This window comes from Narcine bancroftii, chromosome 12 (assembly GCF_036971445.1).
Source record: "Narcine bancroftii isolate sNarBan1 chromosome 12, sNarBan1.hap1, whole genome shotgun sequence".
In the NCBI taxonomy this organism is placed as follows: Eukaryota; Metazoa; Chordata; class Chondrichthyes; order Torpediniformes; family Narcinidae; genus Narcine; species Narcine bancroftii.
In genome coordinates this window covers 91555773-91576344 of record NC_091480.1, presented here as the reverse complement: position 1 = coordinate 91576344, position 20572 = coordinate 91555773, and the positions used below count along the sequence as shown (strand labels likewise).

Here is a 20572-nt window from a genome sequence, read left to right as displayed (position 1 = left end):
ACGAGGGGGCACCGATTTTAAACGTTTGTATTTTTTTACCTAGTTATTTTCCACGATTTTTTTGCTCAAGGCTGCCAATTGCTTGAATTCCGGTTAATGTGGGTTTTACTGTACATTGCACAGTGGCCTACCATTGTGTAGAGAGAGCCATCAATACAGATTTGGACTGCATTCACCTGTAAGTTGACAGCAACTGATAAACAGAAGGTTCCACTGAGCTGAAAAGCAGCAAGGGTGAGCAATTTACTGATGCCTGGAAGTAAGGACTGGAAGATCAGTTGATGTAGCCTTTTGCACGTAATCATTTCTTTTGAGACTGAATGTAAAATGATTGTATCATCCCAGATTACAATTTTTAATGCTTTTGTGTTTTTTGTTAATCTAGGTCAAAATCCTTCGCATGCACCTCTTTACTTTAATTCAGATAATCTGCATTATAATTCTGTGGGTGATCAATAAATCTATCATATCACTGGCTTTTCCCTTTGCGCTCATCCTTACCGTCCCCCTGAGAATGTTTGTACTTACCAAGATCTTCTCACCAGTTGAGATGAAGAGTGTAAGTATCCAAATGCTTGAGTAAGAAACTTTTCATCTGTAAATTGAGTTTGTTTATAATTATCATACAATTGTAAAGTATAACTGGATGAAACAGCGTTCTTCAGTGCTTGTAAACACATGCAAACACGTATTATAGAATTACACGCATATTTACAAGCGATTTATATGCTGTACATATATAAAAATAAATAAATATTGTTTGAGATAGTAGAGTCTTGGAGGGTTAGCATGACCAATTCAGTGGCCATGGAAAGAAGCTGTTCCTCAGCCTGGCGGTGCTGGCACTACTAATACCCCTGACGGGAGTAGCTGAAAAATGCTGGGGTGGTGGAGGCTCTTAATGATTTTACGAGCCCTCTTCAGATAATGATCCCAGTAGATCACATCGATGGGGCGGGGGGAGAGACCCCATTGGTCCTCTCTGCCGCTCTTATGGTCCTGTGGATTGGCCTCCAATCCAGGGTTCTACAGCAACCGTACAACACTGGGTTGCAGCCAGCCAGGATGCTCTCGATAGTGATCCCGTAGAAAGTGGACAGGATCCAACTCAGTCTTCTCAGGAAGAGCAGTTGCTGTAGGAGATAGGTCATGACTTAAATGGACTCCCGGTGCTCTCCGCTATAGAGTTATTAATGAACTCTAAAGTCATGTTAGAATATGGACATGGGGAGGGTTCTCAGCTGCCATTAAGTTCTATGCAGGTATTAATGTACTCAGGTTTGGGAAGAAAGAAGAGGGCATGAAAAAAATTGAATCTTCCTAAATTTTGTTTGAAAGTTATAAAAATATAGGAGATGGAGAAAGGCAACGAGCATCTGTTTTTTGAGTGACAAGAAGTTGATTACATTTGCTCCGTATCAGAATCGAGCAGACTGGCCCTATGCTCTCTAGAATTTGGAAGAATGAGAGGTGATCCCATTGAAACACGTAAAATTCTTATTAAGCTTAAAAGGCTTAAATTGGAATGATATTTCCTCTGACTGAAATCTCAAGCATCAGTAATCACGATTTCAAATAAGGGATCCGCACTTCAGAATGAGAAGAGATTTCTAACCTCAGAGAGTTAGTGAAACCTTCTGGGTCAATTCTGATGGAGAAATTAATTCCGCAAGTGGCAAGGTAATTTTTGGAGACAAGTGTTCTGTGAGGTTGTGACTCCCTCCAGAAGAAGGATTTGTACAACATGCACCTCCAGCTTCAGAATTGGAGAAATGTTAATTAATAATATCTGTTTGATGAAACTCTGAACTGTCCCTTTATACCTGAGGATAGGGAAGGTTGTTTATGACAAGTTGCCAAACCAACCCTTGTATAACGGAGGATCATGTGTGTGTGCCACGTGACCTTACTGGCGGGTACCTTGTCAGAAGTCACCTCCCAATCAAGGTCAGGCTCCACCCCAGATTGACGTACACCAGACCATCGGACCCTTTGACCACCTAACCCACATCTGGGCCGGACTCTCCAGTCAGTGGCACTTTTAAGTCCACCACGTGTGGACCGTCTGCCTTTTTTTCCTTCTTCCCCTGGGATCAGCCCCAGTTCCACTCCAGCATGTGAACTGTGGGAAACACTGGAGTATCAGTGTGTGCTGACAAAGGGTTGGGAGCTGTAGCATTGTGTGCACAGAGATTACTGTTCTTAGTTTAGTTTATGTCTGAACAGTATCAGGGAGTGGAGGGTATTTTTTGCATTCTCCATGGGTGGTTGCAAGTATCCGGTAGCAGTTGCAATTGTATTATGCCGGTGAGTGTGTGCAAGTGCCTATTATCCCTGTAGCGACTTCTCTACCCGTGTGAATAAAGATGACAGTTATAATCAGTCTGTGTTCAGACTTGCTGCTCTTTGGACCCGTCAAACTTGTTTTCCCACACAAAAGAACGATACTGATTTAGGACACAATTGTTAGCAATTTGCAACCGAAGAAACAAAAGGGCTCACTGTTGCCCTACATATCTCTAAAGCTGCAAGCAGATTATGGAACACTAAAGTCTGCAGACGCAGTGATTGAAGTAAAACGCAACGCTGGAGAAACTCAGCAGGTCAAACAGAGTCACTTTATGTAGCAAAGATAAAGATACAGAACCAACGTTTTGGGCTCGAGTACTCATCAAGGTATGAGCAAAATGTCGGCAGGAACAATGAGGAACCTGAATAAATTGGTGGGGGGGGGGGGGTGTGATGAAGGACTCAAGCCCGACACATTGGTTATATATCTTTATCTTTGCTCTATAAAGTATGCGGTTTGACCTGTTGAGTTTCTGTAGCAGTTGTGCTTTAACTTCATATTTTCCTGAATACAACTGGTTCTGCTAGCCTGAGGACAAACCAATATTGAAGAGGGTCCTCACATGAGATTTTGGTCTTTTATTTTAATGTACAAACGGTCTCATGCCATTTCTGAATTAATCCTTCTCTTCCTCCATCTATATCTGTTCAAAATTAAAACTCAAAAGTCTGAAGATCCCCTGTGATTAAAGTACAAACACGATGCTGGAGAAACACAGCAGGTCGAGCAGAGTCCTACCTTGATGAAAGGCTCAAGCCCAAAACGTTGGTGATGTATCTTCATCTTTGCTATATAAAGGACACTGTTTGATCTGCTGAGTTTCTCCAGCATTGAGTTTTTACATAGGCGGTTCATAACCAGGCAGATTATGCTTTTTCCATCATCCCTTCTGCCTTGGTTTAATTTGTGATGGCGTGTCTGTTCACATAGTCCTAACACCACACTTGTAAAATTTACATGTTCAAAAATGCAGAGAAAGTAACTATAATTTTATTTTTCTTATAAAGTTGGACAGCGAAGAAGTGGAACCCACATTAGAAGAGCAAACAGGCAAGGATGTTTACGATGAGATACAAATGCCATCCTAAGGACACCAAACTCATTCAGGACATAAGAAAGCATTCAATGTTGTCCGACTTATTTCTCTTTGTGAATTTATAAAAATCTACACAATAGCCAAAAGGGCTTCAAAGTTGTACCTTTGTCACAACACAGTATCATCCCAGCTTTTGAAATGGTAATTTAACATAATGAAGGACTCGTTCATTTAAAAAGAGATAAATATCAATGCTAGATGACAACGGTACAACTTTGTGCTCTTTACCCAAGATCCCTGCTTTTTACCACCAGTGAAATGTAGAACATATATTCTTTGATCTGTTTGCCACGTTAAAAATTTCATTGTCCATTCGGATTCCAATTCTGCAATAATGTTGCTACTGCTCCAAATAACAAAAAGCTATCATGTTGCTCATCCCTTCATCTCAAATAAATTATGTTTCAATGCACAAAGTTTTTTTTTAAAAACATGAGCTAATATGGGGTTTCTAGCCCCCAATATTTGTAAGGAGTGGTTATGATGGTGGGATGTGTATTTCTGATGGGCCTTGATGGTAGAAGGTCGGGAGATCGTAGCCCTTTTTAAAAAAAAACTAGTCTCTGCTTTCTATCTGTCGGCAGTGAAAGTGACAGCGAGAAATCCATCTGCTGAAGGGTGAAATGGAGAAACACCTGCCACAGCTTTCAGCAAATGGAAATGTGCCGTTTGAGTTGGAATGCTGTGGAGAAGTTGGGTTAGTATTGGGCTGCCTCTTGTGAGAGAGGTTGGACAGGAGGGATATTGGGGTCAGCAAAATTCATAGGTTTGCGATAGAGGCAGGAGTAGTGGTGGAGGGTGGGGAAAGTCAAACCACCTATCTGTCAAGACAGACTGCAGAGGAAGCTGTAGAATCAGCTATAATTGTGATGTTTAAATGAAATAATGGGCAGATGGTAAGGTTTGGAGGATATAGCCCAAATATAGGGAAATGGGACGAGCCACGAATGACAAGGCTAGAATAGGCAAGTTGGGCTGAAGGGCGTTTTCTGCACCCACGAGGAGGAAATGGGAATTATTGTCTGTGGGTGCGTGAGGAGTTGGCTGTCTGCCTGATAGATTGGAGTGAGTAAATAATGCAAGTTTTGAGAGTTGGGGTAGGAGGGGTGATCACAGCAAAAGATTTGAAGGGTGGGGGGTTTGAAGAGAAAACACTCCTGCTCTTCCTAGTCAACAAGTAGTTTGATAAAATCCCAATTAACTGTGCAATGGAACCTTTACCTTTGTAATTGCACTGCTCTATCCTTGCAAACCCGGTTAACCAGCACAAAAGTAAATGCCTTCTGAGGCTACAGAATTATGGATTTGCCCAAAATGTCCATTGAAACTGGGGAGGTCCCAACAGATGGGGGTCTGATTCCCCCCCCCCCCCCCCTCTCCACACCCCCACCAATAGATATGATTCTGAATAGTTAGCAAGTTTCATTAATAAATGCTTTTGAAGACTCTTATCAGTCGAATTTTAACAGGCTTCTTTCAAATAAATATGCTGATTAACGTTTTTTTTAACCGAGAGGCTGAACTAAAAGAGAAATGCAGCTTCTTTTTCTTTCAAGTGTTTTAATCAAGAAATATTTTGCAATGTGCTAACACCAGTCTATTTTACTGTTGATTTCATTCAACTAGATTGGTTTTGATGATCTGTCCCACATTTTAATTATCCATATTTTGGCACCTCAAAATTTTGATTGAACTGTCATAATTTCTTCCATTTATTAGATGATAAATAAGATAGGAATGCCTCTTCTATAACTAGTTTTCATTTTGGATTGGATACTTCTGGACTGTTCACGTCAGTGATAGAAAACTGTAAAAATTAAAGAAAATATATCTTTTCAAGAGATTAATTTAGAATTGTTCAGTATTTGGATGAACTGTTGAAATTGTCCAGTTAAAACTTTTTCTTTTTAAGTTTGAATATTGTGAGAAATTGTTGAAATGTGATGGGATGGAGATTAAGGTATTACCTTGATTATAACCAATATTGCTTATTGATGCCATTAATTTTTCATTCTGAATTGTTGTTTTCTAAATAAAGATATTATTTCCACCAACCACAGTATCCTTTTCCATCTCTTCCTTATTATTGATCTGGTTAAGATCTTCCTTCAGTTTTTGAACTATTGATAACACATCCCAACTGGCCTTTGGAATGCTTTCTCATCTGACCGGTACCAATGCCTGAAGAGGGCACACAAAATCAGTGAACCGGTGCGGACTCGAAAGGCCAACATGGCCTGTTTCCGCTCCGTAAATGGTTATATGGATATATGAAGGATTGTGTTCAATGTAATGGAGTCAGTTTGGGCTTCTAATGCAGAATACCAGAAGCAAGTCTGGATGATCGTTAGTAGGTGCCTAAAATCACTCTTACCATATGAGGGTACTGTTGATTTGGCTTTCATTTCAGAATCAGAATATATTGCAAAAGAACGGGTCACAAAATTCACAGTGCAAGCGTTATATAAAGTTCCTGACAAAATAATTAAAAATTGTGCAAGAAAAAGTCAAAGCAAAGCAGCATCTGGGATTCATTGATCATTCAGGAATCTGATGGTAGAGGGGAAGAAGCTGTCCTTGTGCCGCTAAGTGCTCGCCTTCAGGCTCCTGTACTTTTTTCCCCAATGGATTAAAGAGGGCATGGCCTGGGTGGTGGGAGTCCTTGAGGATAGAGGCTGCTTTCTTAAGACACTGCCTCTTGTAGATCTCCTTGATGGAGTGAAGACTGATGCTGTCTGAGTTAACCATTATCTTGAGCTTTTCCTTGCCCTGAGCGATGGCGCCTCCAAACCAGAGAGTGATGCATCCAGCTAGAATGCTCTACGCAGAACATCTGTAGAGGTTTTTGAGGGTTTGGTGATCTACCGAATCTCCTCACAAAGTAGAGTTGCTAGTAAGCCTTCTTTGTGGTTACATCGACACAAAGACTCCGGTACCTATTCTCGGTGATGTTGACACCCAGGAATTTGAATTTGCATGTTCTCACTGAGATCTGTGTGGATTTTCAAGTGAAGTGTTGCTTTACCCATTTGGGGCCCCAAATGGTGGAAAGGGAAGAAGTGTGGGTGCAAGTGGAGCATCTCCTGTGGTCACAAGGGTAGGTGCCGAGGCGACAATTGGTGGGAAGGGAGGACTGGACGAGGGAGTCACAGAGGGAGCGGTCCCTGCTGAAGGCAAAGAGGGGAGGAGAGGGGAATATGCATCTGGTGGTGGGATCACATCATAGGTGTGCATGACGATGTCTTTTAACAATAGTTCTTGGTACATGGGAAGCGGATAGATGAAAACCTCATGTGAACTTGTTTTGCTCAAGCTCAGATTTTGGTGAAAGACAGGAAGGTGAAGGAGCCGGTTTTATTCAGTGGTGGATAGTCTGTAACATCCAAACTCAAAAATTTTCGCACATTATGTGGAATAATAATTCCATTTATTTGCCACTGATTGGAAATTACTTTGATCAACACCTGTTGGAAATCCACATTCAGTAATTTTTGCTTCATTCTCTCATAAATAAGCCAAGTCAACTTTATCTATCATTCATACCATGCCCGCACAGTCGGACAAGATAGTGTTTCTCCAGGACCACAGAGCAGATTTACATAGATACAAGTTAGGAAAGCTGTGAACACATTAAAATATTAAGGTACTCAGACGTATACACTGAAGGTCTATCATACACTATCCACATTTGCACTGGGAGTTCAAGAGACTGGTGGCTTGGGGGGGATAAAGCTGTTTCCCACTCTGGACATAAGGCCCTGATTGCTACGGTTCCTCCTGCCAGATGGCTTTTAATATTATGATCACCAAATAACATGATTTGATTTGCATCTTTTCACTTTGTCAGTAACTGTTCCCTGTAACACAAGACCGCTACAGAAGTGACTGATTCATAGGTCCTGTTGGCTCTTATATTGCCTTCACTCCCATGGATCTTCCACTGATAACTTAAGAGACTCCCCGTCTGTGGGAGGCTCCAAATGTCATTGGTGTTTTTAATTTTTAAATGATCAATACAGAAGAGAAACAGAACATGCTGAGGTAAAATTAAAGAAGATAAAACTAAATTGTTCCCACTGAAAGCTCAGCTGATGATAAAGCCCTAGAGGGCTGGAGAACAAGAATACCCCAATACCTTCAAAGTTTTTCTTTGTCCATGAGAATGGATACAGAATGTTAACTCATTTACTCCTTGAAAGACAGTGGAAATTCTAGTTTGGATCTTACATTATGCGAAGTTCTTGCTTATTACTTTTTCAAATAAAAGCTAAACAACTACCAAACATTATTCCAAAAAAAGTGCTGAGATCTTCAGCATGCTGTCAGAATTATCTGCATTTTTGAGAACAGCACCACAATGGCAGGCGCTGAAGAAACTATTCTTGAAAATCAAATCCAGTGGAAAAAGTACAGGTTTAAGTCTAGAGGTAAAATGCCAGAAGATGGATGGGGACTGAGGTGCAAGACTTTGGTGAATCGAAAACCAGCCGACACAAATCACAGAAAATTTACTTTCCAACGTTAGAGGTCAACTGAATAATAAAAGCCTGGGGCATTCTGCACTTCAAACCACAGATGCTGGCAGTAGCATATTGAGATGCATATTGAGATTCTGCATCAAACTTAAGGTTTGATTAGTGGGCACACACCACAAATCATGATGTCACTTAATCCGATGTTGGCTTATGAGTTCCCTCACTGTTTATAAACCATCTTATTCTCAGCATCAATCTCTCAATTGTGCCATGAAGAATGGGCTTTGGGGCATGCTGCAGGGAGTGTTCTGATTTCGTTGAACATTATCCCAGGAAGAAAACACAGAGGAAGAAACAAATTGAAGTTAAAAACAGAAACTAACCACTCATTATGAGCGCTGCAGTGCGAAGAATTCAGATACAGACTGTACAACAGGCTTTAATCATCTTAAACTTGTACACACCAAGTCTTTGTACCTTCCTGGCTCCACGTGCCCAAATGACTCCCAAAGGGACCAGCTCGAGTCTTTATACAGGTCAGTGATTGACAGCCGGCAGGTGGGGCCAGCCTCCCAAGTACAATGGTTGCCCCCCTGCAGGAGGCCTGTAGGAGTGCAGCTCATGTTGTGGTTGTATCTACTTAAATCATATTTGGAACCTCCGCAATAAATTTAAATCAGCCCTTCTCAACTTTTCTCAGATATGGTGGTCCCTCCTCCCCTTAGGTCTCGGCTCAAAGTTTATGAGCCCCCTTCCCCGTGAAGCAGTCAAGTTTCGGTTTCTTCTGTACTTCTCTCTTACTGACTACGTAAAAAACATTAAAAATAACTATATTGCGTGAGGTGAAAAGAAAATATGGCTTTTACTTAAATGTGCTGTGATCAAGTGTACCATAGGGCCTCCATTAGGAATGGCTGATTGTAATGGAAGATTTAAACTGTGTTTTTTATTTCTGCAGCTGCAAGGCTGAGAACCTGCTTGTATTTTAGAATCAGCATGAGGCCCAGGATGCATATTTAGTAGACACACCTAAATTCCACCATGGGGCCCAGGATGCAGTTGAATCAGAAGACTTATCTAATTTACACTATGGGGTCCAGGGACATTATCCAACTTCCACCATGAGGCCCAGAGATGCAGTTTTCTTTTGTTGGTCGGTGACTGTCAGGAGACCTTGAAGATAATTAAATCATTTTGTTCAAAGAGATAAGATCTGAAATAAACAACTTTTGGGTAATATGGTCCCACTGCTGAAGTTTGACACTCTCCGAGAGGTGGCAACATCTCTCAGCAAGAAGAACTTCAAGAGTCCAGCTAACGTCCCGGTCGAGGGAGGTGGAGAAGCTGCTACCGGCGCCCCGACAACCTACTACAAGTGTGCAGTTGTTGCCTCGCTTCGGCAGTTGGGACCAGTCCAGGCGTTGATAAGTATAATTGGGAAGGGCTTGCATATTGTAGTGTGAATTCAGCTTTAGATTTAGTAATAAAGACTTGTATAAACTGAACTGCTCTCGGTGTGTGTGTGTGTCTATTTTCTTTTGGTAGCTCAAGCACTGTGACCAATCTAAAATGAACAAAATGAGAGGTATAAGTTTACCCAAGACACTGATCTAAATAATACATAGGGTAAAATCAGTGATATTTAAGTCAAATAGATGCCACAAAGTTGCCGAATCACAAAAAAAAAGCCAGGAATTCGATCATGTCTCATTTAATCATATCTTGCATTGTAGTGTTTGACTAGCTATCTGGAGGCTTTAACTATGACAACTTGAGAATTTAAATTAAAAAAAAAAGAAAACTTGGAATGAATAAGATGATTATACATTTTTATTTGAAAAAGGACAATTAAGCAACTGACTTAAGAAAATCTGCAGTTGTTGGAGTTGGGGGGCAATACACAAATGAGCAGCAACCAAACTGTTTTTATATCAACCCACTCACCACATCTGTGGGTTTGTAAGAAGCCCTGATGAAAGAAAAAAAATAAAGGATTATGAGGTCAGGAGGGTTAGTTTTTCTTTGAGAAATATAGGTCGGCACAAAATTATGGGCTGAAGGATCTCTGTCCTTACAGATCTCTTCGATTCCAGCCCAGTCCTGCACCTACATGGTTCACTGTTAAATACACTGAAGCAAATCCTTATTGACAATAAGGAGAAACCATTGCTTGAGAAGGTGGCCAATCACCATCTTCTCATGCAACTTAGGTTCAACAATAAATGGCATCCCAGGAAGGGATGGTGAGTTTTTAAAATAAAAGTAAACTCTTTTTTATTGCGTTTCCCTCCACATAACAATATTGTGGGTATTTGCCATCATCTAGTTCTGGGTGTATCACAGAATGGCAATTCTGAAAACATCACACACAAAAATGGATTCAGCCTTGAAATTGGGAATGCTAATTTCCAGATGGGATCAGAGACACTGAAGGAAAACATGGAATTCCAAAACAGGGAAACAGGCGCTTTGACCCAACTTGTCATGCTGACCAAGGAAGGCTCATTTGCCTGCATTCTGCTCCATATTGATCTGAACCTTTCCCACCCATACACCTCCTTAAACATCTTTTAAATGTCACAATTGTCTCTGCATTTACTAATCATCTGCTTCTGACGCTTTCCTATTCTTTGCTTATCGAGATATTTAAGAGGGGGATAGGCAGAGTAAATGTATATAGGTTTTCTTCCACTGAGGGTAGGTGAGAGACAAGCCTGAGGGCATGGGTTAAGAGTGAAAGGGGAAACATTTAGGGGGAACACGTTGGGGGAGCTTCTTCACACAGAGTGGTTGGTGTGTGGAATGAGCTGCCAGCTGAAGTGGTGAATGCAGGCTCAATTTCAATATTTAAGAATTTGGACTGGTACATGGATGGGAGAGGTAATGGAGAGCTATGGACTGGGTGCAGATCAGTGGGACTAGGCATAAAAATGGTTCGGCGCAGACTAAAAGGGGCAAAAGAGCTTGCTTTTGTCCTGTAATGTTCTATGGTAATATTGCTTGAAGAAGGGCTCAGGCCTGAAACAACAGTAATATATTTTTACCTTCTATGGATGCAATGAGATTGGCTGAGTTCCTCCAGCATTTCTGTGTGCATTTTACTACAATCGTACTTAATAATCCACCTAGCATATACCCACCACCCTCTTTCTGTTGAGGTCTTTCAAAGCTTTTTTTAAACCTTGTCCATTTCACTTTATATCTATGCTTTTAATTTAAATCCCCTACTTGGGGGGAAAAAAAAAACATGATTTAGCTGAGGCATGTCCCTCGTGATTTTATAAACCTACCACCCCACACCTTAGCATTCTACATCCCAAAGAGAAACGTCCCAGTCGATCCAATCTAGACCCAGCCTATGTTGTCAATTAGTCCTAACTTTCCATGATTCAGTTTGAAATGGTTTTTTTTTTAAACCAGACTAGTTTTTAATGAGTGGAATGTGCTGTTCTGAGATTATCAGTCTCAATACAAGGGATTAAAAGCTTTCCTTAAACATATTTTCTGTAAATGTTAGATTTAGTTCTTGCATTATTCTCCTGGTCTACTGTTTATTGGCTTATAGAAAAATAAACAAAGAGGTGGGAAACAGCTGATAACCTTTCAGGAAGAAGCGTCTAAGGATTATTGAAACTAATTACATATAACTGATAATTCACCAGGCTGTAAAGGTAGGATAAAGACTGGTTTCTCTTTGAAGAAGTATTGCTATTTAGTTATTATCTGAAACTTCTAATTTAAAAGTAAAATGTGAAACAGAAAAGCATGTTAAGGAATAAATTGGGGATATTTTACCCAGACAGGTGATTCTGTGACCTGATCATCCAACAGAAAATAATTCTTGGCATTTAAAAGCAATCCTTTGTCCTACACTCGGTGTTGGCGCTGCCTCTCATTACACATGCTCTATAATGACATTCAAGTCCCTTCAGTCCATCTTGAGCGAATGACCCATCTCGAGCGAATGACCCATCTCAGAGGCCAGTAAGGTGCCACTGGGTTAAAGCCTGTATTTATTGTGCAGAACCTTGTGTCTCCTCTTGAGTTATTTAGGTATCAGCACAGGAAATATCTGGTGCAAGGGAAATATGGACTCAGAGCTAAATTGGTTAACCCACCATCTTCGAATGGGAGTTTTGGAGAGCAATTCAAAATTACATAAGTAGGCAGGAATCTTCTGTGCTTACACGTATCACTTTTAATAATGACCATAGCATGTGACTCAAATACCACAAAGATACATGACAGCACATTTCCAAAAATATTACTTTAAGATGCTATGAAGAGGACTTGAAAGGTGTTTGAAACCATTGGCCGCTACCTTAGTCGACCTATTGGTGCATCTGTATGTTGTACTTATCTCCATAATGTTTGGGACAAAGATACTTTTTTCCTTTACTTGGCCCTGTGCTCCGCAGCTTCAAATTTGCAATTAAACAATTCACACGTGATTAAGATAGACATTCTAGATTTTATTCAAGTGTGGCGGCACACGGGGCGTCGTCGGAGGTTTCTCTCTCTGACTCTAGCGTCCCTTCCAGCGCCCACCCCGGGCAGCGATTATGTCACAATGCACCAGGTGACTGAGCTCATGCTGCCCTTAAAGGGGCGCGCTGAATGTGAATAAAAACTATCATTAACGACCCTCAATGTGGTGGCTGTGTTTCTTCAACTGCTCACACCGCCGCACAAGGTTATTTATATATATGTTGGTTTGACCATGTAGAAATTACAGCACTTTTTATGCATAGTTCCCTCATTTCAGGGCACCATAATGTTTGAGACATGGACTTCACAGGTGTTTGTGATTACTCAGGTATGTTTAATTGGTGCAGGTATAAGAGTGCTTGGTTTGCTTCTAAGCTTTTCATCATCTTTGGAGTCTGTAGTTGTCATTTTTCAACACGAGGACCAGAGTTGTCCAAAGAAAGTCAAAGAAGCCATTATGAGGCTGAAAAACAAGAATAAAACAATAATCGCCCAAACCTCAGGATTATCAAAATCAAAAGTTTGGAACGTCATTAACAAGAAAGAGCGTACTGATGAGCTCAGTAATTGCAAAGGGACTGGTAAGCTAAGGAAGATCTCCACTGCCGATAACAGAAATATTCTACAAACGCCTGTCGGACAGATGAGAAACACGCTTCAGGAGCCAGGTGTGAATGTGTCCTCAGAAGATCTCATGAACAGAAAATACAGAAGCTACACTGCCAGATGCAAACCACTAGTTCGCCACAGAAACAGGATGGCCAGATTAGTTTGCCAAGAAGTATCTAAGAGTCTGCAGAATCCTGGAAAAAAGGTCTTGTGGACAGATGAGACCAAGATTAACCTGTACTAGAGTCAAGGCAAGAGCAAAGTGTGGAGGCATAAGGGAACTGCGTAAGATCCAAATCATACAACCTCATCTGTGCAACTTGGTGGTGGAGGAGGTGCATGGCCTGGACATGTATGGCGGCCACAGGTACTGCCACACATCTTTATTGATGAATTAACTGCTGTTGGCAGTAGCAAAATGAAATCTGAGGTATATAGAACCATCTTATCTGCTCACGTTCGACCAAATGCCTCCAATCTCATTGGACGGTGCTTCATCCCACAGCAAGACAATGATCCCAAACATACTGCTAAAGCACCAAAGGAGTTTTTCCAAAGCTAAACATTGGAAAATTCTTGAATGGCCAACTCAGTCACCCGATACAAATCCAATTGAGCATGCCTTCCATCTGCTGAAGAGAAAACATAAGGGAACAAGCAGGAGCTGAAGGTGGCTGCAGTAGAGGCCTGGCAGAGCATCACCAGAGAAGATATTCAGCACCTGTTGTTGTCAAAAAATCAGACTTCAAGCCGTCATTGCATGCAAGGCGTATGCAACAAAATACAAAACTAGACTAATATACATATCACTATGTCCCAAATATTATGGCTCCCTGAAATGAGGGGACTATGCTGTAATTTCAACATGGTCAAATAACCTTGAACAAAGTCTGGAACATGCACTTTAATCCATGTGAACTGCTTGATTACAAATTTGAAACTGTGGAGCAAATAAAGGAAACAGAACTGCCCTCACCCCAAACATTATGGAGGGCACTGAATACGACAATAAACTTACACTGCATTTTTTTTCCCCCCAAAATCCTTGCTCTGTTATCCCTGTAGGTTCATGAGGCAAACTCCCAACAAATAATGGTTGGGTAAACTGAAGATATCAATCAGAGTAAATCCACCCTCAGTGAATGAAAATACAAAGATTTTTTAAAATATGTTTGGGCCATGTCGGATGAACTGCAAAACTGTTTCCTTGACGTGCATGCTTTAAATGCAAAAAATAGATGTGATATTTGAAGTTTGATCTCTGTGAAATGACAAGTCTAGGTTGAGAACTGCTGTACATGTAAAAATAATAAAACATACTATATCCCTGAATATATCCTCAACGTTTAATACACTGCCCAGAAACAGATTAACCATTAGGCTGAGTTGACTGAACCCAGAAGGTAAGGGGGCCCATCAAACAACAATAGAAATAAGAGATACATCAATAGAAATGTTACTTTAACAATGCCAAAAGGAACTAAGTCACAGTATTAAAAGTATTTTAAAATTGCAACAACTTGTAGGTTTCACCGCTCCTGCCGATTGGCTTTCACCTATTCACTGAAATCAAAAAAACAGGCCTGCTCAATGTGGGATCATAGGCTATTTTCATGACCCATATCCCCCTGTGCAGCTGGAACCACTCTGCCTTTCCCTGGCACTGGCACTGGCACAGCAGGGGGGGGGGGGGGGAAATTATGCCTGACAAAGATGGCTATTGATCTCGCATTGAGCTGCTGCCTCAAGGTGCCAGAGCGGCCCGATGGGATGTGCCGGAGCAATGCTCCAGTGAGCTATAGCAGCACTGATGGAGACATTAAATCTGAGACAGTAATCAAAAGCATAATAAAATGTGTAATTGCTTCAGTGACACAAGTGTCGGGCCCTGACCCTGGGGGCCCTTACTGAAACTCAGCCTAGGGGCCAGGGTGGTAGTTAATCCGGCAGTGGCACTGCTGGTAAATTAGGAAGTGTGTCCACACATTAGACCAACCTTTTTCTTTCCACTCACATCCCACCTTAAGCAATCCCTATGCCATAGGTCCTTTGTGATTCGTAAGGGTGGTAAGAAAAAGTTTGAAATCCCGTTTTGATCACAGCTAATCGACTCGTGACCTGCACGGTTCCATAACTCCAAAGGCAATGGGCCTATGACAGGTTTCGTCAAGCAAAATATTTCAGTAGCAATTGGGTCTACAGCAACGATTCTCAACCTTCCCACTCACATCCCATCTTAAGTCATCCCTTGCTGATCACAGAGCACCGATGGTACAGGGATTACTTTAAGGTGGGATGTGAGTGGAAAGAGAAGGTTGAGGATCACTGTGTTGGACGTTGAGGTGCCAGGACCGCAGGACCGTGCCAGGACCGCAGGACCGTGCCAGGACCGCAGGACCGTGCCAGGACCGCAGGACCGTGCCAGGACCGCAGGACCGTGCCAGGACCGCAGGACCGTGCCAGGACCGCAGGACCGTGCCAGGACCGCAGGACCGTGCCAGGACCGCAGGACCGTGCCAGGACCGCAGGACCGTGCCAGGACCGCAGGACCGTGCCAGGACCGCAGGACCGTGCCAGGACCGCAGGACCGTGCCAGGACCGCAGGACCGTGCCAGGACCGCAGGACCGTGCCAGGACCGCAGGACCGTGCCAGGACCGCAGGACCGTGCCAGGACCGCAGGACCGTGCCAGGACCGCAGGACCGTGCCAGGACCGCAGGACCGTGCCAGGACCGCAGGACCGTGCCAGGACCGCAGGACCGTGCCAGGACCGCAGGACCGTGCCAGGACCGCAGGACCGTGCCAGGACCGCAGGACCGTGCCAGGACCGCAGGACCGTGCCAGGACCGCAGGACCGTGCCAGGACCGTGCCAGGACCGTGCCAGGACCGTGCCAGGACCGCAGGACCGTGCCAGGACCGCAGGACCGTGCCAGGACCGCAGGACCGTGCCAGGACCGCAGGACCGTGCCAGGACCGCAGGACCGTGCCAGGACCGCAGGACCGTGCCAGGACCGCAGGACCGTGCCAGGACCGCAGGACCGTGCCAGGACCGCAGGACCGTGCCAGGACCGCAGGACCGTGCCAGGACCGCAGGACCGTGCCAGGACCGCAGGACCGTGCCAGGACCGCAGGACCGTGCCAGGACCGCAGGACCGTGCCAGGACCGCAGGACCGTGCCAGGACCGCAGGACCGTGCCAGGACCGCAGGACCGTGCCAGGACCGCAGGACCGTGCCAGGACCGCAGGACCGTGCCAGGACCGCAGGACCGTGCCAGGACCGCAGGACCGTGCCAGGACCGCAGGACCGTGCCAGGACCGCAGGACCGTGCCAGGACCGCAGGACCGTGCCAGGACCGCAGGACCGTGCCAGGACCGCAGGACCGTGCCAGGACCGCAGGACCGTGCCAGGACCGCAGGACCGTGCCAGGACCGCAGGACCGTGCCAGGACCGCAGGACCGTGCCAGGACCGCAGGACCGTGCCAGGACCGCAGGACCGTGCCAGGACCGCAGGACCGTGCCAGGACCGCAGGACCGTGCCAGGACCGCAGGACCGTGCCAGGACCGCAGGACCGTGCCAGGACCGCAGGACCGTGCCAGGACCGCAGGACCGTGCCAGGACCGCAGGACCGTGCCAGGACCGCAGGACCGTGCCAGGACCGCAGGACCGTGCCAGGACCGCAGGACCGTGCCAGGACCGCAGGATCGTGCCAGGACCATAGGATCGTGGCAGGAAGAAGTGAATCAGTCTTCCCCCCCCACCAACCAAAAAAAAGAGAACACCTCCAGGAAGGAACGAGCGCAGTCAAGGAAGTGGTGAAAGTAAAAGGAGTATCCAGTTGCCAAAATGGTTACATTTGGGTGCTGTTCCCCAGTCACTCCTCGCCCTCTCGTTTCAGCGCCCCGTCGTGTCATTGAATACCTTTGGAGGATTAGGAGCACACGGGGTCACTTGTTATCGTTTGGTGGAGAGCCAATGTGAAGGAAGCCGCCGCCCACCCACCCGGACGATGAAGAATGAGGGAGCACTTGCAAATTTGACGGGGAACACTCCAAGGGTTCACTGAATCTCCAAACCTGTTTGGACAAATGCTAGAACAAATCCTGATGGACTATCCACAATCTGATGATTCCCAACTAATGCAGTATGTGGATGATTTACTATTATCAGGACCCAAGGAACAAGAAATGAGGAGAGAGACCATTAGACTCTTGAATTATCTGGGGAAAAAGGGTCTACGAGTGTCCAGAAACAAGTTACAGTTTGTTGAGAAAACTGTGATATATCTGGGACACCAGATAAGTAAAGGACAGAAACGGATTACCCCTGAACGGATTGCGGGAATCACTAGAATGCCTTTACCCCGTAATAAGAAGGAAATAAGACAATTCCTGGGACTCTTAGGATACTGTAGGTTATGGATAGAGGACTACTCAGCTTTGGTGAAGTTTATGTATGATAAACTGACAAATGAAAATGACTATCCATTGAAATGGACCCAGGAGGAGGAGGGATGGTTCGAGGACTTGAAACATCGCCTAACACGAGCCCCAGTGCTCACTCTGCCCTCTTTAAAACAGCCCTTCCAGCTATTTGTCACTCATAACCAAGGAACAGCTGTGGGAGTTTTAACACAGGAAAAAGGCGGTCAGCGACACCCAGTAGCTTTCCTTTCCAAAATGATGGACCCAGTGTCTCGCGGATGGCCGACGTGTATCCAGGGAGTAGCGGCTGCTGCTCTGTTGGTAGAGGAAGCACGTAAACTTACTTTTGGAGGAAAGATGACTGTGTACACCTCCCATTCTGTGAGTGTTTTATTAACACAAACTGCCCATCGATGGCTGACTGATTCTCGTATATTAAAGTATGAAACCATTTTAATGGTTGGAGAAGATTTACAGTTTGCAAAAATTAATAGCTGCAACCCAACTCAGTTTTTATACGGCAGTGAAACAGAGAAAGAGGTGGAGCATGACTGTGTCGAGTTGACAGATCTTCAGACCAAGACCCGAGAAGACCTTTGCGATACTCCGCTGGGAGAAGGATATGAATTCTACATTGACGGCTCCGCCAGATGTGTTGACGGAATGAGAAGAAATGGGTATGCTATAATAGAAGGAAATACTTGGAAAGTAGTAGAATCCACGAGACTACCCGGAAGCTGGTCAGCACAATCCTGTGAACTATATGCCTTGCAGAGAGCCCTCAAAATACTGGCAAAGAAAATTGGAACGATTTACACAGATTCCAAATACGCATACGGAGTAGTGCATACCTTTGGTAAGATCTGGAAGGAGCGTGGTCTAATTACATCAAGAGGAAAGGAATTGGCACACGAGCAGATGATTACTCTGACTCTAGAAGCCTTAACATTACCCCAAGAAATAGCAGTGGTCTACATACCAAGCCATCAAAGGGGAGATAACCCGACAGCAATTGGAAACAGACTGGCTGATGAAGGAGCCAAAAGAGCAGCCATGCAACAAGAAGTCCGTTTGCTGACCTTAATCCCAATAAGGCAAGGCATAAAGACAGCTCCCATTTTCACTGCTATTCCCTTGGGAATACAGTCCACCGAAACTGTCTCCATCTACCTGTCCATGGATTTTCCCATTCAAACGCAAACATATCTCTACTTTCCTCTTCTAATGGACATGTCCAGAAGGCATCCTTCAAGTCGATAACACTAAACCACTCATGGTCTGGGGGAATCCGACTCATAATAGTATAGGGATTAGGCACCACTGGGTGGCGGGTCTGAACAATAGCATTCAAACTTCTTAGATCCTGAACTAGGCGATAGGATCCATCTGACTTTTTTACTGGGAGTATAGGGGTGTTATAAGGTGACATGCATTCTTCTAATAGTCCGTCTCGTATTAAAGTCTCAATTACCGGCTGTAGCCCTTTTCTCCCTTCCAAAGAAATAGGATACTGACGTTTCCTTACCGGCTGATGACCTGGTATTAATGTGACATGTAAAGGTGGGATGTCCAGACCTCCTCGATTTCCCTCCTTATACCAGACTCTCTCGTCAATCTGCCGTTCATCCTCTTCCTCTAAAGCGCAGAGGTGGACTCGCACTTCTCCGTCCACAGGGAGAGCACCCAAACCTAGGAGAGCCTGTAAGTCCCTTCCTAGGAGGTTAAATCCAGCCGAAGGTAATAACAAGAGGTCTTGTACCCCTTCTCTTTCTTCCAGTTTCACTGTTACTTGGGGAATTATTGATACCATTCTGGGAGCTCCTTCTATCCCAGAAATTGTCAAATTACTTTTTATAGGCTCAGTTCCGATTGGCACAGTTATTACACTACTTCGTTCCGCTCCTGTGTCCACCATAAACACCACCTCTTCTCCCTTGGGACCAATTTTTAGTTTTACCAGGGGTTCCCTCTTATACTTGGTCCCTAACATTTGGAACCCCTGACACCCCTAATCTTCTTCCATAAGTTCGAGGGCACGCAATTCCCTCTTGTATCGGGGGCATTCCCTCTTAAAGTGTCCTTCCTCATTGCAGTAATAGCACTTAACGAATCTCCGGGGTCTTCCCTCTCTTGGATATTTTGGATTGTTTAGAGGAAGGTTTTGTTTTCTTTCCCCTCTGGATTCAGCATTCATCTGTCGGATAGTCTGTACCATAACCTTTGTCGCCTTCTTTTGATCTTCTTCTTCTCTCTGCACATATACTTTTTGCGCCTTTTTTAACAGGTCGCTTAGGGGTTTTTCGCTCCAGTCCTCCTCCTTTTCTAGTTTCTTTCTAATGTCCTGCCATGATTTGGAAACAAATTCAATTCGAATAAGCTGTTCACCCATTGGTGTACTAGGGTCCACACCAGCATACTGTTGGACATTCTTTCTCACCCTCTCCAAAAAATCAGTAGGGGACTCGTCTTTCCCCTGGTGGTTCCCAAATGCCTTGGTAAAATTGTGACCCTTTGGCACAGCCTCCCGTATCCCTTTAATTGTCCACTCTCTATATTGTCTCATACTTGCCAATCCCTCGGGTGTTCGTTTGTCCCACCTGGGTTCATTTAAGGGATATTTTTGTTCATGGGGTCTAGGGTCCCCAGGTTGTTCATATTCCCACATGAGGAGGGCAGCCCGTCGAATCATCTGCCTCTCCTGGGGTGAAAATAATGTTCCCATTATTGCCTGCATCTCTTCCCACGTATATGTGTTTGGTCCCAGGAATTGGTCGAGCTGTTCGGCCAGTCCTATAGGATCTTCCAATAACTTTTTCATTTCTTTCTTAAATCCCCGCACCTCTGTACTAGTTAGGGGAACATTCACATATCCCGTTCCCCCTCCCGGTCCTCCCATAGGAACTTCTCTCAGGGGATTTAGGTTTATTGAAAACTTTGATGGTCCTGGACCAGTCTGGGATCTTGTCCAGGGTCGGTTTACCGGTGGAAGTTTAGGGTCCGACTCCCTTAATTCATCCTTTTTATCCCGGCCCCCTTCGGGGCAATCAGATTCATCACCTTTCCCCTCCGGTAATAAGCTTTCCTCGGGCGCAGTAGGCACCGGGGGAATATAAGGAGGGGGAAGGTTGTCC

General features: G+C 44.3%; 2 protein-coding genes across 5 annotated transcripts in view; one reads left to right on the top strand and one right to left on the bottom strand.

Moving 5' to 3' along the window:
• The window catches only part of LOC138746504 (anion exchange protein 2-like), a 67413-nt gene extending 61913 nt beyond the window's left edge, over positions 1-5500 (top strand). For all 4 annotated transcript variants that reach the window (XM_069904719.1, XM_069904718.1, XM_069904721.1 and 1 more), the window contains 2 exons: positions 386-559; positions 3358-5500. In XM_069904719.1, coding sequence (XP_069760820.1) covers positions 386-559; positions 3358-3438 — 255 coding nt within the window. In that variant the 3' untranslated portion in view covers positions 3439-5500. The remainder of the gene's footprint in view (positions 1-385; positions 560-3357) is intronic.
• The window catches only part of LOC138746680 (uncharacterized), an 81763-nt gene that overhangs the window by 56812 nt on the left and 4379 nt on the right, over positions 1-20572 (bottom strand). The window lies entirely within an intron of this gene.